This window comes from Ranitomeya imitator, chromosome 7 (genome assembly GCF_032444005.1).
Source record: "Ranitomeya imitator isolate aRanImi1 chromosome 7, aRanImi1.pri, whole genome shotgun sequence".
NCBI lineage: Eukaryota > Metazoa > Chordata > Amphibia > Anura > Dendrobatidae > Ranitomeya > Ranitomeya imitator.
Window position 1 is genome coordinate 139,441,982 of NC_091288.1, and position 24,057 is coordinate 139,466,038.

Genomic DNA, 24,057 nt, shown 5'->3' on the forward strand with positions numbered 1-24,057 from the left:
GCCCCGGTTTTGGTGGAGGGGGAAATGGAGTATATTGTGGAGAAGATTTTGGATTCTCGTGTTTCAAGACGGAAACTCCAGTATCTGGTTAAATGGAAGGGTTATGCTCAGGAAGATAATTCCTGGGTTTTTGCCTCTGATGTCCATGCTCCCGATCTTGTTCGTGCCTTTCATGTGGCTCATCCTGGTCGGCCTGGGGGCTCTGGTGAGGGTTCGGTGACCCCTCCTCAAGGGGGGGTACTGTTGTGAATTCTGTGGCAGAGCTCCCTCCTGTGGTCACAAGTGGTACTTCGGCTGATTCTCTCTGGGAGCTTCCATTTGTGGAGGAAAGTGGTACTGCGGCTTCTGAGTTTCCTCCCTCAGGCGTTCTGGTGAGTTCGTTAGGTGCTTCTCTACTTAACTCCACCTAATGCTTTGATCCATGCTTCCTGTCAATGTTCCAGTGTTGGACTGGTTTTTCCCTGGATCATTCCTGTGGCCTGCTGCTCTGCATAGCTAAGTTCTTCTTTGCTATTTGTTTGCTATTTTTTCTGTCCAGCTTGTCTAATTGTTTTGCTGGAAGCTCTGGGACGCAAAGGGTGTACCTCCGTGCCGTTAGTTCGGTACGGAGGGTCTTTTTGCCCCCTTTGCGTGGTTTTCTTTAGGGTTTTGTGTAGACCGCAAAGTTATCTTTCCTATCCTCGCTCTGTTAAGAAAGTCGGACCTCACTTTGCTGAATCTATTTCATCCCTACGTTTGTCTTTTCATCTTAACTCACAGTCATTATATGTGGGGGGCTGCCTTTTCCTTTGGGGTATTTCTCTGAGGCAAGGTAGGCTTATTTTCTATCTTCAGGCTAGTTAGTTTCTCAGGCTGTGCCGAGTTGCATAGGCAGAGTTAGGCGCAATCCACGGCTGCCTCTAGTGTTGTTTGGAGAGGATTAGGGATTGCGGTCTGCAGAGTTCCCACGTCTCAGAGCTCGTTCTATTATTTTGGGTTATTGTCAGATCACTGTATGTGCTCTGACCGCTATGTCCATTGTGATACTGAATTGCCTATCACAACAAAAAGCACGCACATCACGAGACAAGGAAGGCCACCAAAAGGACCTAGCAACCAAATCTCTGGTACCAAAAATCCCAGCCAACACGGAACAATCAACCTCAGAAATTACCTTACTTGTCCATCTATCAGGAACAAACAGCTTCCCCACTGGACAGCGGTCAGGCCTATCAGCCTGAAATTCCTGAAGCACCCGGCGCAAATCAGGGGAGATAGCAGAAAGAATCACCCCCTCCTTAAGAATGCCAACCGGGTCAAGGACTCCAGGAGAATCAGGCGAAAAACTCCTAGAGAGGGCATCAGCCTTAACATTCTTAGTTCCCGGAAGATACGAGACCACAAAATCAAAACGGGAAAAAAACAGGGACCATCGAGCCTGTCTAGGATTCAGCCGCTTGTCCGACTCGAGGTAAATCAGATTCTTATGATCGGTCAGGACCAAAACACGGTGTTTAGCTCCCTCAAGCCAATGTCGCCACTCCTCAAACGCCCACTTCATAGCCAACAACTCCCGATTGCCGACATCATAATTGCTTTCTGCAGGCGAAAACTTTCTGGAAAAAAAAGCACACGGTTTCATCAAAGAACCATCAGACTCCCTCTGAGACAAGACGGCCCCTGCCCCAATCTCAGAAGCGTCGACCTCAACCTGAAAAGGAAGAGAAACATCCGGTTGACGCAACACAGGGGCAGAAGTAAATCGGCGTTTAAGCTCTTGAAAGGCCTCAACCGCCTCAGAGGACCAATTCGTCACATCAGCGCATTTCTTCGTCAAATCAGTAAGGGGCTTAACCACACTGGAAAAGTTGGCAATGAAACGGCGATAGAAATTAGCAAAGCCCAAAAATTTTTGAAGACCTCTTCACAGATGTGGGTTGGATCCAGTCATTAATAGCTTGGACCTTAACAGGATCCATTTCTATAGACGATGGAGAAAAAACAAAACCTAAAAAAGAGACCTTCTGAACTCCGAATAGGCACTTAGACCCCTTCACAAATAAAGCATTATCACGAAGGATCTGGAACACCATCCTGACCTGCTTCACATGAGACTCCCAATCATTGGAAAAAATCAAAATATCATCCAAATATATGACCATGAATTTATCAAGATAATTGCGGAAAATATCATGCATGAAAGACTGGAACACAGATGGAGCATTAGAGAGCCCAAATGGCATCACAAGGTATTCAAAATGGCCTTCGGGCGTATTAATTGCAGTTATCCATTCGTCACCCTGTTTAATACGAACAAGATTATATGCCCCTCGGAGGTCAATCTTAGTAAACCAACTAGCCCACTTAATCTGAGCAAACAAATCAGTAAGCAAAGGCAAGGGGTATTGGAATTTGACTGTGATCTTATTGAGAAGACGATAATCAATACAGGGTCTCAAGGAGCCATCCTTCTTAGCAACAAAAAAGAAACCCGCTCCCAATGGTGACGAAGAGGGCCGAATATGCCCTTTCTCCAAAGATTCCTTATCATAGCTCCGCATGGCGGCATGCTCTGGCACAGACAGATTGAAAAGTCGGCCCTTAGGGAACTTACAACCAGGAATCAAGTTAATAGCACAATCACAGTCCCTATGTGGAGGAAGGGAACTGGACTTGGGCTCATCAAATACATCCTGGAAATCCGACAAAAACTCAGGGACCTCAGAAGAGGGGGAAGAGGAAATTGACATCAAAGGAATGTCACTATGTACCCCTTGACAACCCCAACTAGTCACAGATATAGTTTTCCAATCCAGCACTGGATTATGTTCCTGTAACAATGGAAATCCCAGCACAACAACATCATGCAGGTTATGCAACACCAGAAAACGGCAATCTTCCTGATGTGCAGGAGCCATGTACATACTCATCTGTGTCCAGTACTGAGGTTTATCCTTGGCCAAGGGTGTAGCATCAATGCCCCTCAAAGGAATAGGGCTCTGCAAAGGCTGCAAGGAAAAACCACAGTGCCTGGCGAATTCTAAGTCCATTAAGTTCAGGGAAGCGCCTGAATCCACAAATGCCATGACAGAAAAGGACGACAATGAGCAAATCAGGGTCACAGATAAGAGAAATTTAGGCTGTATAGTACTAATGGTAACAGACCTAGCGACTCTCTTAGTACGCTTAGGGCAATTAGAGATAACATGAGCCGAATCACCACAGTAAAAACACAGCCTATTCTGACGTCTGAATTCCTGCCGTTCTAATCTAGTCAAAATCCTATCACATTGCATAGGTTCAGGACTATGCTCGGAGGATACTGCCATATGGTGCACAGCTTTGCGCTCGCACAGACGCCGATCAATCTGAATGGCTAGAGACATAGATTCGTTCAAACCGGCAGGCGTAGGAAAGCCCACCATAACATCTTTAAGGGTTTCAGAAAGACCTTTTCTGAAAATAGGAGCCAGAGCCTCTTCATTCCATTTAGTGAGCACAGACCATTTTCTAAATTTCTGGCAGTATAACTCTGCCGCTTCCTGACCTTGACACAGGGCCAACAGTGTTTTCTCAGCATGCTCTACAGAGTTAGGTTCGTCATACAATAATCCGAGCGCTTGAAAAAATGCGTCTACACTCAATAATGTCGGATCCCCTGTTTCAAGAGAAAAAGCCCAGTCTTGCGGATCACCACGCAGCAAGGATATGATGATTTTCACCTGCTGAATGGGATCACCTGAAGAACGGGGTTTCAAAGCAAAAAACAATTTGCAGCTATTTTTAAAGTTCAAAAACTTGGATCTGTCCCCAAAGAACAAATCCGGAGTAGGAATTCTGGGCTCTAAAGCCGGAGTCTGGACAACATAGTCCTGGATACTCTGTACTCTTGCAGCCAGTTGATCCACACGAGAAAACAAACCCTGAGCATCCATGCCAGAGCATATATCCTGCACCACCCAGATATCAAGAGGAAAAAAGAGGCAAACCAGAGCACAGAAAAAAAAAATGGTTCAGAACTTTCTTTTCCTTCTTTTGAGATACATTTAATTCATTTTTGGCCACTTGTACTGTTATGATCTGATGGTTTAGGAACAACATGAGACAAGCTCTGAAGGAGGTGGTATCTGTACTGACCGCAGACCCTAAACCTAGCAGCGCAACTAGAAATAGCAGTGGGGGGTACCTGACGCTCCCTAGACCCCTCGGCACAGCCTAAGATCTAACTTCCCCTAAAGATGGAAACAGGAAATCTATCTTGCCTCAGAGAAAATCCCCAAAGGAAAGATAGCCCCCCACAAATATTGACGGTGAGAGGAGGGGAAAATAACATACGCAGAGATGAAATCAGATTTTAGCATAGGAGGCCAATCTAGCTTGATAGATAGGACAGGAAAGGATACTGTGCGGTCAGTATAAAAACTACAAAACAATCCACACAGAGTTTACAAAATCTCCACACCTGACTAAAGGTGTGGAGGGTAAATCTGCTTCCCAGAGCTTCCAGCTAACAGAAAAAATCCATAATGACAAGCTGGACAAAAATAGAATGCACAGAACAATAAGTCCACAACATGTGGACTGAAATGAGCAAAGCCAGAACTTATCTTTGCAGAACTGGTCAGGAAACCAGGAGAATCCAAGCAGAGATGTGAATCCAGCCAGAAAACATTGACAAGAGGCATAGGCTGAAGACTAGAGCCAGGTTAAATAGCAGAGCCAGGAGAGACGATTAGTGAAAGCAGCTGCTAAAGCTAAACCCAAGGAGCGGCAGTTCCACTCAAAACCACCAGAGGGAGCCCAAGGGCAGAATTCACAAAAGTGCCATTTACAACCACCGGAGGGAGCCCAAGAACGGAATTCACAACAGGGATGATACACATGATTGGAAAACAAACCTTGAAGGCTACATCTTATTTATTAAAGCCTATTTCACACTTCAGTCTTCTGGCGTCAGTCAAAATCTGTCATTGCGATGGATCCGTCAAAAATGAAAAACGGAAACAACAAATCCGGTTTTTCAATGGATCCGTATAGCAGATCCATCGAAAAAACAGATCCGTTGCATCCGTTTTTTCATCCGTTACTTCCGTTTTTTCGATGGATCCGTTTTTCATATCTCCAAATGGGAGGCTCCCAAACATGATTGGCTACTGGAAAATAATGGAAACCTCTATATTGAGTGGTTTAACACCCCATCTTTGAGAGGTTGTATAGCAAGTGGCAGAAATGGAAGGAGTTCTAGCAAATATTGTGACCATCTATAATATGCATCTATCCATCAAGCAGGTTGCTGGCAGGCTTCTTGCTTGTATGCTTCTTGCTGGCACATTGAGGAATGAAGCCACATGGCAGGTTTATATAGATTTGGAGCTGTCTGGCCAATTGGCTACTAAATACAGATTTGGAGCATGCTTAGCGTAAAAAAACGGAATCTGTCGCTGAATTCGGTCATTTGACGGACAGCGACGGATCCTGCAACCATAGGCTTCCATTCTAGCCAACGACGGACGCCGCTGGATCCGTCGCTGTCTGACTTTTCGACGCAGACAAAAAATGTTACTTTGTCCTCTACAGACGACGGATAAACAAATTCCGACGGATCCAGCGCACGACGGACGAAACGTGAGGCCATCCGTCGTAATCCGTTGCTAATACAAATCTATGAGAAAAAGACGGATCCAGCGGGCAAATTCTCTGGATCGGTTTTTTTTTCACAAAACGACGGATTTTGACAGAAACAAAAAGACTGAAGTGTGAAACAGGCCTAACAAGAGGGGAGAAGTATTGCATTGTATGTTAGGAAAACATATATCTCCTCAGAGATCCAAGCTTCAGAAACTTGTAGCTCTGCAGAAACTGTTTGGGTAAGAATACAAGCAGAACAGAATAGAAAGGACACTATTGTAGGTGTTTACCAAAGGCCACATGGACAGACTGAAGATATGCATAAACTTTTTTTTACATCAAATGTCTCTGTTTTCAAAAAAGTACAACATGGTGATCCTGGAAGATTTTAGCTATCTAGAGATTTGCTGGGAATCTCTCTCAGGCAAAAGTAATGGGTCTAGAAAATTCTTATCGTCCCTTGCTGACAACTTTATCTTTCAAAAGGTAGCAAACAGAACAAGAGGATCTGCAATCTTGGACCTAATAGCTACTAACTGGTAGGAAATGGTTGAGGAGGTAAAGGTGGCTGGGAATTTAGGAGGTGGCGATCATGCTATCCTCGAATTTTGGATTACAAGGGGATGAAGACCAGCGAGGACTCAGACTTTAGGATTGGACTTCAGAAAGACAGATTTCCAAGAAGGAATGGAGATTTTGCTCAATGAAATTCTCACTGAACAATCGGTAACAATCCCGAAAAGAATGAAGAATTGGAAGCATTTAAAGAGACTAGGATGCTTGAACACAAAATTGAATCACTTGTTAAAAAGGTAAAAATAAGAGAATGCCAAGAGTGTGCAAAACAGTCATCAAAGCAACAGCTGGCTACTTTGAAGAACCTAGAATAGGCTACTTTCACACTTCTGTCGGTACGGGCCCCTTGCAATGCGTCGGGCCGACGTACCGACATACGTTGTGAAATAACTGCAAGACGTGGGCAGCGGATGCAGTTTTTCAACGCATCCGCTGCCCATTCTGCAGTCCAGGGAGGAGGGGGCGGAGTTTCGTCCGCACATGCGCAGTCGAATATGGCGGATACGTCACACAAAAAAAGTTCCATTGAACATTTTTTTGTGCATCGCGTCTGCCAAAACACGACGGATCCGTCGCACGATGGATGCGACGTGTGCCCTTCTGTCATGATCCGTCGCTAATACAAGTCTATGGGCAAAAAACGCATCCTGCAAGCACATTTGCAGGATCTTTTTTTTGCCCATAACGACGGATTGCGACAAAGGACTAAAGACGGAAGTGTGAAAGTAGCCTTATAAGACATAATTTCAGTTGTCTCACACTTTTTTGTTAAGTATATAATTCCACATGTGTTAATTCATAGTTCTGATGCCTTCAGTGTGAATGTACAATTTCCATAGTCATGGAAATACAGAAAAATCTTTAAGTGAGAAGGTGTGTCCAAACTTTTGGTTTGTATTACATATATATATATATATATATATATATATATATATATATATACATATATGTCAGTGAGACACACATACTATATATATATATATATTTATATATATTTCATACAGAGCTAGATAGCAGAAAGGCCGGTAATTCAATTGCCGGCTTTTGTTATCTCCTTATCAAGCCCGACAGGATGTGAGACATGGTTTACATACAGTAAACCATTTCATATCAGTTATATTTTTACATATTCCTCACTAATAATGATAGTAGTGTGTGTGTGTGCAAAATTTGGGAGCTCTAGGTGTTAAAATAAAGGGTTAAATCACGGAAAAAACTGGCGCGGGAGCAATTTTCTCCAACAGAGTGGGAAAGCCAGGGACTGAGGGCAGATATTAATAGCCTAGGGAGGGACCATGGTTATCGGTCCCCCCCGGCTAAAAACATCCGCCTCCAGCCACCCTAGAAAAGGCACATCTGTAAGTGGTGGAATATGTGGTAATAAGGGGTTAATGTTACCTTGCTAATGTAAGGTGACATTAAGTCAGGTTAATAATGGAGAAATGTCAATAAGACACCTATCCATTATTAATCCAATAGTAATAAAGGGTTAAAACACACACATTATGAAGTATTTTAATGAAATACACGGGTTTTAATATCTTCATTGCACGCTCAATCCAACTGACGATCATTGTCTTCTGAAAAAAAAAGGAAAATAAATGCAACAATAAAACACCTATCCATTATTAAGCCACTTGTCTGAAAGGGTTAAAAAAGCACACACATTAAGAATAAAGTAGTTTAATGAAAGAAAGAAAGAAAGAAAGAAAGAAAGAAAGAAAGAAAGAAAGACACTTTTATTATTCTTTATTGTACACTCAATCCAACTGAAGACCCTTGTTCTCCTGAAAAAAAATCCAAAATAAAAAAGCAACAATATCCCGTACCTGTCCGCCGTACAGTCATGTCTCACGATGTAAATCCACCTGAAGGGGTTAAATAAAGTTACAACTAGGAGCCTGCTAATGCAGCCGCCTCTGGCTGTAAAAACTGGGGAATGAATGGAATGCAGCTTCGTTGACTTGCGGTGCTGCGCCCCCTGGTGGCATAAACTCATATGACCTCTAGCGTGGGAATTTTTCTTAATATTTTCTCACACTAGAGTTCATATAAGTTTATGCTTGAGCGTACAATAAAGATATTAAAACCCCATGTGTATTTATTTCATTAAAATACTTTATTCATAATGTGTTTTTTATTATTATTATTATTATGCATTTTTATAGCGCCATTTATTCCATGGCGCTTTACATTTGAAAAAGGGGGCAAATATAGACAAATACATTAAACAAGAGCAAAAAACAAGGCACAGGTACATAATGAGGGAGGACCCTGCCTGCGAGGGCTCACAGTCTGCAGGGGATGGGTGAGGATACACTAGGTGAGGGTAGAGCTGGTTGTGAGGCGGTTCAGTAGGTTGAGGATCACTGCAGGGGTGTATCTTTGTCAGAAGAGGTGAGTCTTCAGGTTCTTTTTGAAGGTTTCTATGGTAGGCGAGAGTCTGATGTGTTGGGGTAGAGAGTTCCAGAGTATGGGGGAAGCACGGGAGAAGTCTTGGGTGCGTTTATGGGAAGAAGAGATGAGAGGGGAGTAGAGAAGGAGATCTTGATAAGATCGGAGGTTGGGTGTAGGTAAGTACTGGAAGACCATGTCACAGATGTATGGAGGAGACAGGTTGTGGATGGCTTTGTATGTTGTTGTAAGGATTTTGAACTGGAGTCTCTGGGCGATAGGAAGCCAGTGAAGGGCTTGGCATAGGGGAGAGGCTGGAGAATAGTGGGGAGAAAGGTAGATTAGTCAGGCAGCAGAGAGTAGGATGGATTGGAGTGGTGCCAGAGTGCTAGAGGGGAGGCCAGAGAGTAGGAGGTTGCAGTAGTCAAGGTGGAGATGATAAGGGCATGCACTAGTGTCTTTGTGGTGCTGTGGTCAAGGAATGTGCAGATCCGGGAAATATTTTTGAGTTTGAGACGGCAGGAGAAGGCAAGGGCTTGGATGTGTGGCTTGAAAGAGAGGGCAGAGTCGAGATTCACCCCGAGGCACCGGGCGTGTGGGACTGGGGAAAGTAAGCAGACATTAACATTGATGGGTCTGGTGGAGGGGTAGAGTGAGATGGGGGAAAGATGATGAATTCTGTTTTGTCCATGTTCAGTTTTAGAAAGCGAGCAGAAAAGAAGGCCGAGATAGCAGGCAGTGTGGGATTTTGGTAAGTAAGGAGGTGAGGTCAGGTCCGGATAGGTAGATCTGCGCATCATCGGCGTAGAGATGGTACTGCATACCGTGGGATTCTATGAGCTGTCCCAGGCCGAAAGTGTAGATGGAGAAGAGTAGGGGTCCTAGAACAGAGCCTTGATGAACACCGACAGACAAGGGGGAAGTGAAGAGGTGGTGTGGGGGAGGGGTACACTGAATGTTCGGTATGTCAGATATGACAAGATCCAGGATAGGGCCAAGTCTGTGATGCCAAGAGATGAGAGGATCTGTAGCAGAAGGGAGTGGTCCACAGTGTCAAAGGCAGAAGACAGGTCCAGGGGAAGAGGACAGAGTAGTGTCGCTTGCTCTTTGCAGTTAGTAGGTCATTGGTGACTTTAGTTAGGGCAGTTTCAGTTGAGTGATGGGATCGGAAGCCAGATTGTAACCGGTCAAAGAGGGAGCAGGAGGAGAGGTGGGAGGACAGTTCAAGATTGACGTGTTGTTCCAATAATTTGGAGGCATAAGGGAGAAGAGATATTGGGCGATAGCTAGACACAGAGGAAGGGTCGAAGGAGGGCTTTTTGAGGATGGGTGTGATCTTGGCATGCTTGAAGGATGAGGGGAAGACACCTGTTGTGAATGAGAGGTTGAAGAGGTGCATTAGGGTTGGGATGAAGACTGAGGCAAGCTTGGGGATGAGCTGGGATGGTAGCGGGTCAAGCGTGCAAGTGGTGATCTTGACAGGAGGGTGGAAAGCTGATCTTCTATCATGGTGGAGAAGCTGGTTTTGGAGGAACATGGTTGAGCAGCTAAGAGGGGCATTGGGTGCTGTGGGCCAAAGCTTTCTCTGTTCATATCGATCTTCTGTTTAATGAAAGAGGCAAAGTCTTCAGCAGAAATGAGATGGGAGGGAGGGGGTGTGGGGGGACGGAGTAGAAAATTGAAAGTGTTGAAATGCTGTTTAGGGTTGTGAGACAGGGAGGATATGAGAGATGAGAAATAAGTTTGTTTTGCGGCAGCGAGCATGGACTTGAAGCTGGCGAGGGACTGCTTGTTTGCAGTGAAGTGGTCGGCGGAGTGGGATCGCTTCCATCTCCGCTCAGCGATCCTGGAAGCCCGTCTCAGCTCTTTGGTCAAGCTGGTCAGCAAGGGCTGCCTGTTGAGTGTACGAGTTTTGCTATGCATGAGCGGGGCGGCCGAATTGAGTGTTGCTGTTATTGTGGTGTTATAAAAAGTGGCAGCAGCATCTGTGTCATGTAGAGAGGTAATGTCTGTAAGAGAGATAAGGGACTCAGAGAGTGATTGTAAGTTGAGGTGTTTGAGATTTCTGCGAGGGTGAGTGAGTTTGTGGAGTGGGGGTTGCACACTAGGAGAGGAGAGGGAAGAAAATGTCAGTAGGTTGTGGTCAAATTTAAAAAAACTGACCGTCACATCCAAACATAGACTAAGTGTGAACAGGTGCTGAACCTAGAGTCACCAACTCGTATACAGTCAAATAAATAAGGCAGCACACTGCGGCGCTATAACATGCAAACATGAAAATTGAACTGCATTACTGCACTAGAAATATGAAAAAATTAGAGCATTTTGCGCATAAATTGGCCAATTCATCTGTACCTGGTAGCCACATTAGGGCATCGCTCGTATACCAGGTCCTAAACTTTCCTTTCCTCGCTGAGAATAAACGTCTTCATCTTAATGGGTACCTGTGAAACCTCTTCTTAGGCCGGGACCACACACAGCGAGATATGGCCGAGTCTCGCAGGTTAAAACCAAGCTCTGGCACTGACACTCCAGAGCGGAGTGTGCGACTGCATAGCAATACATGGAGCCGCACGCTCCACTCCGGACCTGTTGCGATTAAAACATCTGCGGCTAAGAGGCGGAGTGCTCAGTCAGAAGGCTAATGAATACAAATTTTAAAAAACTGACCATCACATCCAAACATAGACTAAGTGTGAACAGGTGCTGAACCTAGAGTCACCAACTCGTATACAGTCAAATAAATAAGGCAGCACACTGCGGCGCTAAAACATGCAAACATGAAAATTTTCATGTTTCATGTTTGCATGTTTTAGCGCCACAGTGATGGCTACTAGCAAAGATGGCCACACGCTGGACCTCATCTTCACCCGCCTCTGCTCCCTTACTAATCTCATTAACACACCCCTTCCCCTGTCTGACCACAACCTACTGTCAAATAAATAAAGCAGCACACTGTGGCGCTTTTTCTAATTTTGGTTATAGACATTGCCACAATGAATTTTAAACAAAACAATTCAGATGCAGATGAAGTTCAGACTTTCAGCTTTCATTTGAGGGTATCCACATTAAAATTGGATGAAGGGTTTAGGAGTTTCAGCTCTTTAACATTTGCCACCCTGTTTTTAAAGGGACTGAAAGTAATTGGACAGATTCAATAATTTTAAATAAAATGTTCATTTTTAGTACTTGGTTGAAAACCCTTTGTTGGCAATGACTGCCTGAAGTCTTGAACTCATGGACATCACCAGATGCTGTGTCTCCTCCTTTTTGATGCTCTGCCAGGCCTTCACTGCGGTGGTTTTCAGTTGCTGTTTGTGGGCCTTTCTGTCTGAAGCTTAGTCTATAACAAGTGAAATGCATGCTCAATTGGGTTGAGATCAGGTGACTGACTTGGCCATGCAAGAATATTCCACTTCTTTGCTTTAATAAACTCCTGGGTTGCTTTTGCTTTATGTTTTGGGTCATTGTCTATCTGTAGTATGAAACGACGACCAATCAGTTTGGCTGCATGGTCCGTGTGTAATCCGTAGTTTTCTCACCCCCATAGACTTTCATTGGTGGATTTTTTGCGCAATATGCTGAAAAACGCAGCATGCTGCGATTTTCTCAGCTCGTAAAATACGGCCGAGAAATATACGGCTGATGGAAGCTGCTCCATAGAGAAACATTGGTCCGTGTGCAATGCGTTGTTTTTGCGCCTCTCCCTCGTCCAGATTCCTCTCTAGTGTGCCGCCGGCCAAACTCTTCAGTTATGATTAAGGATTCGCAGACTAAGATTTGAAACGCTTAGTAATCTCCACGTTGTTTTTTATTTGTGGATTTTAAATCGATTTGAATAAAACTATTAACTCTATTCATAAAAGCTTTTACGCCAGTATTTTAGTGTAAAATGTTTTGAAAGTCACACAATTTAGGTGAAACTTGAGGCTACTCTAAAATTTTGTGACTTTTGGTGTTCTCATTTCATTTTCGTCCAGCTTGGACAAAGTGGGCAGAGCTTAAGTGGAACGGCAGTGTGGTGAACACCACTCATCACATTCATGAGCAATGCTGATCTTAATGAATTGGAGCCTATGTTTTTACATTTTTGTATCCTTTGGATGAGTGCTAGATATAACTTCTTTGCACGACCAAATAATAGGACTGGCTGCCTGCTCCATTCCGTGCACCACCTGGGAAACATATCTTGGAACTATCCATTTTACAGAGGGGTCCGCACAGCATAGCTCTGTCAACTGAATAGTGGCTGCTGCCAGATACTACATAATTGCCCTCTATTGATTGGCGTCGGTAAGTGGCGAATGTGCAATACCCAGCCACAGCCACTGTTTAGATGACAGCGCTGTGCAGCGCCGCAACTCAGCAGATCCGGATGCCGCTCTCACTAGGAACAGCTTATCGGCGTAGGTGCTGGGTGTTAAACCCCCGCAGATCACATACTGATAACCTATCTAGAGGCTACGCCATCAATATAACAGTTCCGGACAACAGCTTTTACATTAAATCTTTTGCATATAATTTACCTTATTTATTAGTAAAGAAATGGGAACCTATCACCTCAGAGTCTTCCAGTGCTCCTTTGTCTTTTATATTATCTTTTTGATACTATATGCATAAATGTGGCCATAATTTGTATATTTTGTTCTTTTCTTTATTTCTAAAGGTATAGCACTGATAAGTAATCCAGTTACCCAGGAAAAAATAGTTGAGGAGCAAGCACTCACTACTCTCATTCACCTTCTAAAATCTCACAGTTCATTGAAAATTAAGGTAGACAATCATGTTAATTAGTTATCAATATTTTTTGTTTGTCTCTGTTTTGTACTAAAGAAGTCAATTTTGACCTACTGTATGTTATTTATCCATTCATTCATATGGACAGGTTGAAGTAGCCTGTACTCTTGCATGTATCGTTCTGAGAAATACGACTCTACAGTGTCAATTGTACAATGATGGATTTACGTTTACTGATGTCATTGGTCTCCTTTATTCCTCTGATAAGGTATTTCTTTTTCATTGAGATTTTAGGTTGTTTTTGTAGACACTTTTATCATGTTCTCGTGGCAGATTATTGTTTTACCACACCACTGTTGTAATTATTAGGTTCAATAGGCACCCCAATATTCATATAACCTTTGCATTGTTTTTTTTTAACTGTTAAAAGTTTATTCTGAGCAAAGTAGAGAAAAATTATGTATGCTCTCCTCCCAACCCTGTTAAAGTGTTAACAGGTTTCTTGGATGCAAGGAGGCAGAAAGTAATTACAGTGGAACTTAACCAAAACCTAATTATTTGATTAACACCAATGTACAGCTCTGTCAAAAATTAAGAGACCACTGTCAAATGTTCAGTTTGTCTGATTTTTCTCTTTATAGGTATATTTTTGAGTAAAATATACATTGTTCATTTATTCTATAAACTTCTGACAACATGTCTCCGAATTTCCAAGCAATACATTTTGTATTTTTTTTCTGAAAGGAGAAATTGTCAAAATAAAAAAACCCTGTGCTTTCAAACCTCAAATAATACAAAGAAAACAAGTTCATAATCATTTAGAAACAACAATACTAATGTTTTAACTCAGGTAGTGTTCAGAAATCAATATTTTGTGGAATAACCATGATTTTTAATCACAGCTTTCATGCGTCTTGGCATGCATTCCACCAGTCTTTCACACTGCTTCTGGCTCTAAAATGTAAGCAGTTCTTTGTTTGATGGCTTGTGACTATCCATCATCCTCTTGATTACATTTCATAGGTTTTCAATGGGGGTCAGGTCCGGAGATTGGCTGCCCATGACAGGGTTTTGATGTGGTGGTCTCTTAATTTTTGCCAGAGCTCTATACAGTATGTGCTTAGTGCCTATGGCACAATACCAATGTAAAGAAATGAACAGTGGCGATACATTGAATTATAGCAAGTTAAGAACACGGTAATACAGCTAAAACAGGGTATGTACACAATATTATTTACATGCTGCTGCTCTTTATTCACAACTAAGCAACTATTGTCATCAGTAACACCCTCGACCTATGGTGCATCACCGTCACTAATGGGCATGTCACTGTCACCCCTCCCCAAGCAATATCAAGCACCATAGAGACCCAATCAGGGATCTATTTTACTTCCCGTTAAACCACACGTTCTGTATCAATGGGTCGCTTCCATATCAATGGGTCACTTCCGTATGTATGGGTCACTGTGGTGTCGATGGGTCAGCTGGATATCACAGCTTTAAGTCAATGAGATTCAGAACAAAGCTCCCTTGACTTACATTGAGAGCTTGTGACCATTACCTCTGATTTATGGTGAGTCTAAAGTAGCAATGAGTAGTTAGTGGTGTGGGACCAGAGCAGTGCCTACAAAAGCTGAAGAGAGGAGCTGGTAAGTATAAGACTAGGGGCAGGAAACTTAAGGTACCTTCACACTAAACGACGCTGCAGCGATACCGACAACGATCCGGATCGCTGCAGCGTCGCTGTTTGGTCGCTGGAGAGCTGTCACACAGACAGTTCTCCAGCGACCAACGATCCCGAGGTCCCCGGTAACCAGGGTAAACATCGGGTTACTAAGCGCAGGGCCGCGCTTAGTAACCCGATGTTTACCCTGGTTACCATCCTAAAAGTAAAAAAAAACAAACGCTTCATACTTACCTTCCGCTGTCTGTCCTCAGCGCTCTGCTTCTCTGTACTGGCTGTGAGCACAGCGGCCGGAAAGCAGAGCGGTGACGTCACCGCTCTGCTTTCCGGCCGCTGTGCTCACAGTGAGTGCAGGAAAGCTGACGGCGAGGGGACAGACAGCTGAAGGTAAGTATGAAGCGTTTGTTTTTTTTTACTTTTAGGATGGTAACCAGGGTAAACATCGGGTTACTAACCGTGGCCCTGCGCTTAGTAACCCGATGTTTACCCTGGTTACCAGTGAAGACATCGCTGAATCAGTGTCACACACGCCGATTCAGCGACGTCAGCGGGAGAGCCAGCGACCAAAGAAAGTTCTGGCCCTCTAGCCCCGACCAACGACATCACAGCAGGATTCTGATCGCTGCTGCGTGTCAAACTGAACGATATCGCTATCCAGGACGCTGCAACGTCACGGATCGCTAGCGATATCGTTTAGTGTGAAGGTACCTTTAGATTAGTAGCATCACTCCAGCGCTGAAATGAAAGAATCGCTGGAATGGTGCTTTAAAGCTTTGTGTTATCCCTCTCTTGAGCCCCTTCACATCAGATAAAGTGGCTCTGGTCTTTCATATGCTTAGTAAATGATTCCCCACTCCCTTGTGCTTTCATTAGATGCTCCTTTTATTGAAATAAGAAATAGTTAAAAAATGATGAAGGAGCCCAATGTGCTATGTGATACAAGTCTTTGCTCTCCAATCTATATAATACAGAGTGAATAAAATGATAAAATGAGACTGAAACTTTTAACCAGTGATTTCGCTAGTACATTTACTGTTTCCCTTTTTCTAAATAAACATGAACAAATAATTTTATGTGTAATGTATTTCAGGATATTTGCTTAAAAGCAGGCTATGCATTGGCACTTTTTGCTTACAACAATACATTGCAACAATTCTACATTTTGGAGAACGGTGGCATTGAAATATCCATTTATGAACCTTTCTTACAATCTGAAATTGAGGCCCACAGAGCATTATCTGCATTTCAGGTAACTATCGTACAAACTAACATTAACCTTTTACATTTAATTTAAAGGCTTTTTTGGGTAGTGCTATGATTCTAGGTATTCATTTAGCAATCTTCCTTATTGGCATTGTTTGCTGTAAAATATGGCGAGTACATATATAAAAGTATATGGTTTGGCAAATAGAAAAGTGAGGCTGCAGTAAAATATGGCCCAAGGGGTCCTGTTAATAATCTGATTTGGAGGGACTGTCGTTTAAACTGACAGGGAGCAGAAAGTGTTAGTGTTATAATGGGCGGGGGGGGTTCAAATTATAAAATTACCTGATTAAGTAGGGTGTGGAGCCATTGTATGACAACAGACCTTCAGAGAGCTATCTTTCCACTTTCAGCACGTTGAAAAAAACAAACATTTAGTCATAAAAACTATTGAGTCAATGTTATTTGCAAAGCGACAGTGGCGATTTTTGCCTAAGTGCCAAAGAGGGCCGGTCTTCCAAGTGTGCTTAAGTCCTGAGATGGCACCCATTTTGGGTCTTGGTGATAGAGTGATATTGAGACTGCAGTTGACTATGTCTCGGCATAGGAATGGGAGAGTGTGTAGCAGTTGTCTGACATTTCCTATAGCAGGGGTGGGGAATCTCAGGCCCCAGGGCCATTTACGGCCCTCGATGACCTTTTATCGGGCCCCTGACCAGATGCTCAGAGACCGCATTATTAGGCAGGTTGGTGTATTTTGATTACAACCAGCTCATTAATTTCTTCCTGCCCTGTTAGCACACACATGCAGTGTTCACTACTGAACACTGAAGGGCATGCAATGAAAGATTATGTCCTGAAACCAGTGCCAGAGTCACTGGGTGGAGATTGTACGGCCCCCAAAGGATGGTATAAATATCCAAATGGCCCTTGGCAGAAAAAAGATTCTCCACCCCTGATCTATAGGAAGGGAGCTTAGTGCTGCATGTGAGGGACTTGGCCAGAAGCTAGGAGGCGACACTAGGACAGCTTCAGACTGGCCATAGAAGGATTTTTAGTCACTTTAACCTGATTCATCCAGAACTCAGGCAGCCGGTTAATATAAATGTATATGTACATATACAGTGGGTGCAGAAAGTATTCAGACTCCTTTAAGTTTTTCACTCTTTGTTTCATTGCAGCCATTTGTTAAATTCACAAAAGTTCATTTTTTCACATTAATGTACACTCCGCACTCCATCTTGACTGAAAAAAAAACTGGAATTTAGTACTTTTTGCAAATTTAAGAAAGAAACACTGAACTATCACATGGTCATAAGTATTCAGACCCTTTGCTCAGTATTGAGTAAAAGCACCCTTTTGAGCTAGTACAGCCATGAGTCTTCTTGGGAATGATGCAACAAGTTTTTCACACCTGGATTTGTGGATCCTTTGCCATTCTTCCTTGCAAATCCTCTCCAGTTCCATCAGGTTGGATGGTGAACAGCCATTTTCAGGTCTCTCCAGAGATGCTCAATTCGGTTTAGGTCAGGTCTCTGGCTGGGCCAGTCAAGAATGGTCACAGAGTTGTTCTGAAGCCACTCCTTTGTTATTTTAGCTGTGTGCTTATGGTCATTGTCTTGTTGGAAGATGAATCTTCGGCCAAATCCTAGGTCCAGAGCAACCAGTCGTCCTGTCCCTGTAGCTGAAAAACACCCCCATAGTATGATGTTGCCACCACCATGTTTCACTGTTGGGATTGTATAGGGCAGATGATGAGCAGTGCCTGGTTTTCTCCACACATACCGCTTAGAATTATCACCAAAATGGTCTATCTTCATCTCATCAGATCAGAGAATCTTATTTCTCATAGTCTGGGAGTCCTTTATGTGTTTTTAGCAAACTCTATGTGGGCTTTCATGTGCCTTGGCACTGAGGAGAGGCTTCCGTCAGGCAATTCTGCCATAAAAACTCAACTGGTGGGCGGCTGCAGTGATGGTTGACTTTGTGGAACTTTCTCCCATCTCCCAACTGCATCTCTGGCACTCAACCACAGTGATCTTGGGGTTCTTCTTTACCTCTCTCACCAAGGCACTTCTCCATGATTGCTCAGTTTGGTTGGATGGCCAGGTCCAGGAAACTTCTGGTGGTCCTGAACAGTAGTGTACAGTGATGTAACAGAGTTCCCAAGTTTTAGATTCCAATGCAGAGCCGGTGTAACAGAACTTCAACACAGAACTAGGATAGAAGAGGGAAAACTGACCCTGCACTGAGACCAGGCTGATACCCAACGATGGAGTGGGCGACCCAATCCTTGCGAATAGACTGTTGTGAATTCTGTGGTCAAGCTCCCTCCTGTGGTCATGAGTGGTACTTCGGCTGGTTCTGTCCATGGGTTTCCTCTGGTGGATGTGAGTGGGGCTGCGGCTTCTGAGTTTCCTTCCTCAGGTGACGAGGTTAAGTCGTTAGGTGCTGCTCTATTTAACTCCACCTAGTTCTTTGCTCCTTGCCTCCAGTCAATGTTCCAGTATTGGTCTTGCTCTCTCCTGGATCGTTCTTGTGGCCTGTCTTCCCTGCATAAGCGAAGTTCTGCTTGTGTTTCTTTGTTTGCTATTTTTTGTCCAGCTTGCTATTTTTGGTTTGTCTTGCTTGCTGGATGCTCTGGGACGCAGAGGAAGCACCTCCGTACCGTTAGTCGGTGCGGAGGGTCTTTTTGCGCCCTCTGTGTGGTTGTTTGTAGGTTTTTGTGCTGACCGCAAAGCTATCTTTCCTATCCTCGGTCTATTCAGTAAGTCGGGCCTCACTTTGCTAAAATTATTTCATCTCTGTGTTTGTATTTTCATCTTTACTCAGTCATTGTATGTGGGGGGCTGCCTTTTCCTTTGGGGAATTTCTCTGAGGCAAGGTAGGCTTATTTTTCTATCTTCAGGGTTAGCTAGTTTCTTAGGCAGTGCCGAGGCGCCTAGGTCTGGTCAGGAGCGCTCCACGGCTACTTCTAGTGTGGTGTGATAGGATTAGGGATTGCGGTCAGCAGAGTTCCCACGTCTCAGAGCTCGTTCTATGTTATTAGTAACTATCAGGTCATTTTCTGTGCTCTTAACCACCAGGTCCATTGTGGTTCTAAATCACCAGTTCATAACAGTACTGGAGGCCCAAAGTACTAATGCTTTTCAATAGAGGGAAAAGAGAAGTTCTGAGACCATTTTTTTTTCTCTGCACTGTGTTTTGTCTTTCTTTTCCCCTAGACATTTGGGTGGTTCAGGACACAGGTGTAGTGATGGACATTAAAGGTCTGTCTTCTTATGTGGATCATCTCACTTCAAGAGTACAAAATATTCAAGACTTTGTGGTTCAGAATTCTATGTTAGAACCTAGAATTCCTATTCCTGATTTGTTTTCTGGAGATAGAGCTAAGTTTCTGAGTTTCAAAAATAATTGTAAACTGTTTCTGGCTTTGAAACCCCGCTCCTCTGGTAACCCAGTTCAACAAGTGAAGATCATTATTTCTTTATTACGTGGTGACCCTCAAGACTGGGCATTTTTTCCTTGCGCCAGGAGATCCTGCATTATGTGATATTGATGTGTTTTTTCTGGCGCTCGGATTGCTCTATGATGAACCTAATTCAGTGGATCAGGCAGAGAAAATCTTGCTGGCTCTGTGTCAGGGTCAGGATGAGGTAGAGATATATTGTCAGAAGTTTAGGAAGTGGTCTATGCTCACTCAATGGAATGAATGTGCTCTGGCAGCAATTTTCAGAAAGGGTCTCTCTGAATCCCTTAAGGATGTCATGGTGGGATTTCCTATGCCTGCTGGTCTGAATGAGTCTATGTCTTTGGCCATTCAGATCGATCGACGCTTACGTGAGCGTAAAACTGTGCACCATTTGGCGGCATTATCTGAGCATAAACCTGAGCCTATGCAATGAAATAGGACTTTGACCAGAGATGAACGGCAAGAACACAGACGTCGGAATGGGCTGTGTTTTTGCTGTGGTGATTCCACTCATGCTATCTCCGATTGTCCTAAGCGCACCAGGCGTTTCGCTAGGTCTGCCACCATTGGTACGGTACAGTCGAAATTTCTTTTGCCCGTTACTTTGATCTGCTCTTTGTCATCCTATTCTGTCATGGCATTTGTGGATTCAGGCGCTGCCCTGAATTTGATGGACTTGGAGTATGCTAGGCGCTGTGGGTTTTTCTTGGAGCCCTTGCAGTATCCTATTCCATTGAGAGGAATTGATGCTACGCCTTTGGCCAAGAATAAGCCTCAGTACTGGACCCAACTGACCATGTGCATGGCTTCTGCGCATCAGGAGGATATTCGCTTTTTGGTGTTGCATAATCTGCACGATGTGGTCGTGTTGGGGTTGCCATGGCTACAGGTCTATAACCCAGTATTGGATTGGAAATCTATGTCTGTTTCCAGCTGGGGTTGTCAGGGGGTACATGGGGATGTTCCATTTCTGTCTATTTCATCATCCACCCCTTCTGAGGTCCCAGAGTTTTTGTCGGATTACCGGGATGTATTTGATGAGCCCAAATCCAGTGCCCTACCTCCGCATAGGGATTGCGATTGTGCTATCGATTTGATTCCTGGTAGTAAATTTCCTAAAGGTCAACTGTTTAATTTGTCTGTGCCTTAGCACGCCGCTATGCGGAGTTATGTAAAGGAATCCTTGGAGAAGGGTCATATTCGCCCATCGTCATCGCCATTGGGAGCGGGGTTCTTTTTTGTGGCCAAGAAGGATGGTTCGTTGAGACCTTGTATTGATTACCGCCTTCTTAATAAAATCACAGTCAAATTTCAGTACCCCTTGCCGCTGCTGTCTGATTTGTTTGCTCGGATTAAGGGGGCTAGTTGGTTCACTAAGATAGATCTTCGTGGTGCGTATAATCTTGTGCGTATTAAACAGGGCGATGAATGGAAAACAGCATTTAATACGCCCGAGGGCCATTTTGAGTACCTGGTTATGCCATTCGGGCTTTCCAATGCTCCATCAGTATTTCAGTCCTTTATGCATGACATCTTCCGAGAGTACCTGGATAAATTCCTGATTGTATACTTGGATGATATTTTGGTCTTCTCGGATGATTAGGAGTCTCACGTGAAGCAGGTTAGAATGGTGTTCCAGGTCCTGCGTGCAAATTCTTTGTTTGTGAAGGGGTCAAAGTGTCTCTTTGGTGTTCAGAAGGTTTCATTTTTGGGTTTCATTTTTTCCCCTTCTACTATCGAGATGGACCCTGTTAAAGTTCAGGCCATTTATGATTGGACTCAGCCGACATTTCTGAAGAGTCTGCAAAAGTTCCTGGGCTTTGCTAATTTTTATCATCGCTTCATCAATAATTTTTCTAGTATTGCTAAACCGTTGACTGATTTAACCAAGAAGGGTGCTGATGTGGTCAATTGGTCTTCTGCTGCTGTGGAAGCTTTTCAGGAGTTGAAGCGTCGTTTTTCTTCTGCCCCTGTGTTGTGCCAGCCAGATGTTTCGCTCCCGTTCCAGGTCGAGGTTGATGCTTCTGAGATTGGAGCAGGGGCTGTTTTGTCGCAGAGAAGTTCTGATGGCTCGGTGATGAAACCATGTGCCTTCTTTTCCAGGAAGTTTTCGCCTGCTGAGCGTAATTATGATGTTGGCAATCGAGAGTTGCTGGCCATGAAGTGGGCATTCGAGGAGTGGCGTCATTGGCTTGAAGGAGCTAAGCATCGCGTGGTGGTCTTGACTGATCACAAGAACTTGACCTATCTCGAGTCTGCCAAACGGTTGAACCCTAGACAGGCTCGTTGGTCGCTGTTTTTCTCCCGTTTTGACTTTGTGGTTTCGTACCTTCCAGGCTCTAAGAATGTGAAGGCGGATGCCCTGTCTAGGAGTTTTGTGCCCGACTCTCCGGGTTTGCCTGAGCCGGCGGGTATTCTCAAAGAGGGGGTAATTTTGTCTGCCATCTCCCCTGATTTGCGGCGGGTGCTGCAAAAATTTCAGGCTAATAGACCTGACCGATGCCCAGCGGAGAAACTGTTTGTTCCTGATAAATGGACGAGTAGAGTTATCTCTGAGGTTCATTGTTCGGTGTTGGCTGGTCATCCTGGAATCTTTGGTACCAGAGATTTGGTGGCTAGATCCTTTTGGTGGCCGTCTCTGTCGCGGGATGTGCCTTCGTTTGTGCAGTCCTGTGGGACTTGTGCTCGGGCTAAGCCCTGCTGTTCTCGTGCCAGTGGGTTGCTTTTGCCCTTGCCGGTCCCGAAGAGGCCCTGGACACATATCTCTATGGATTTTATTTCGGATCTCCCTGTCTCTCAAAAGATGTCGGTCATTTGGGTGGTTTGTGATCGCTTCTCTAAGATGGTCCATTTGGTACCCTTGCCTAAATTGCCTTCCTCCTCTGATTTGGTGCCATTGTTTTCCCAGCATGTGGTTTGTTTACATGGCATTCCGGAGAACATCGTTTCTGACAGAGGTTCCCAGGTTGTTTCGAGGTTTTGGCGAGCCTTTTGTACTAGGATGGGCATTGATTTGTCTTTTTCCTCGGCTTTCCATCCCCAGACAAATGGCCAAACTGAACGAACCAATCAGACCTTGGAAACATATCTGAGATGCTTTGTTTCTGCTGATCAGGATGATTGGGTGTCCTTTTTGCCTATGGCTGAGTTCGCCCTTAATAATCGGGCCAGCTCGGCTACTTTGGTTTCGCCGTTTTTCTGCAATTCTGGTTTCCATCCTCGTATCTCTTCAGGGCAGGTTGAGTCTTCGGACTGTCCTGGTGTGGATACTGTGGTGGATAGGTTGCAGCAGATTTGGACTCATGTAATGGACAATTTGACATTGTCCCAGGAGAAGGCTCAACGTTTCACTAACCGCAGGCGCTGTGTGGGTCCCCGACTTCGTGTTGGGGATTTGGTTTAGTTGTCGTCTCGTTATATTCCTATGAAAGTTTCCTCTCCTAAATTTAAGCCTCGTTTCATTGGTCCGTATAGGATTTCTGAGGTTCTTAATCCTGTGTCGTTTCGTTTGACCCTTCCAGCTTCTTTTTCCATCCATAATGTATTCCATAGGTCATTGTTGCGGAGATACGTGGCACCTGTGGTTCCATCCGTTGATCCTCCTGCCCCAGTTTTGGTTGAGGGGGAGTTGGAGTATGTGGTAGAGAAGATTTTGGATACTCGTATTTCGAGACGGAAACTCCAGTACCTGGTTAAAGGGAACCTGTCACCCCGTTTTTTCAGATTGAGCTATAAATACTGTTAAATAGTAGTGTTGAGCATTCCTAGAATGAGCGCCTTTTAGGACCTGAGGAATGACGTCGCGGCTTCTGATTGGTCGCGTGGCGGTCACATGGGCGGCACGCGACCAATCAGAAGCCGGGACGTCATTCCACAGGTCCTAAAGGCGCGCATTTTGAAGAAAGAAGCCGTGCCGGATGCCGGATCCTCCCGCTGATGTCCAGGGGCCGCCGGAGAGGTGAATATAACAATATTTTTTATTTTAATTCTTTATTTTACACTTTAATATGGATCCCAGGGCCTGAAGGAGAGTTTCCTCTCCTTCAGGCCCTGGGATCCATGAGGATACATTCCGATACTTGATGTCCCATTGACTTGTATTGGTATCGGATATCGGTATCGGCGATATCCGATATTTTTCGGGTATCGGCCGATACTATCCGATACCGATACTTTCAAGTATCGGACGGTATCGCTCAACACTATTAAATAGGGCCTGTGCTGTGCGTTACTATAGTGTATGTTGTGTACCCTGATTCCCCACCTATGCTGAGAAATACATTACCAAAGTCGCCGTTTTCGCCTGTCAATCAGGCTGGTCAGGTCGGGTGGGCGTGGTGACATCGCTCTTTTCTTCCCCAGCTTTCCGTTGGTGGCATGTCCA

General features: G+C 44.3%; 1 protein-coding gene across 1 annotated transcript in view; it reads left to right on the forward strand.

Annotated features, from left to right (window-relative positions):
• Nucleotides 1-24,057, forward strand: part of ANKAR (ankyrin and armadillo repeat containing) — a 577,406-nt gene that overhangs the window by 377,582 nt on the left and 175,767 nt on the right. Inside the window, exons 17-19 of the mRNA XM_069733853.1 lie at nucleotides 13,244-13,350; nucleotides 13,463-13,582; nucleotides 16,089-16,247. Coding sequence (XP_069589954.1) covers nucleotides 13,244-13,350; nucleotides 13,463-13,582; nucleotides 16,089-16,247 — 386 coding nt within the window. The remainder of the gene's footprint in view (nucleotides 1-13,243; nucleotides 13,351-13,462; nucleotides 13,583-16,088; nucleotides 16,248-24,057) is intronic.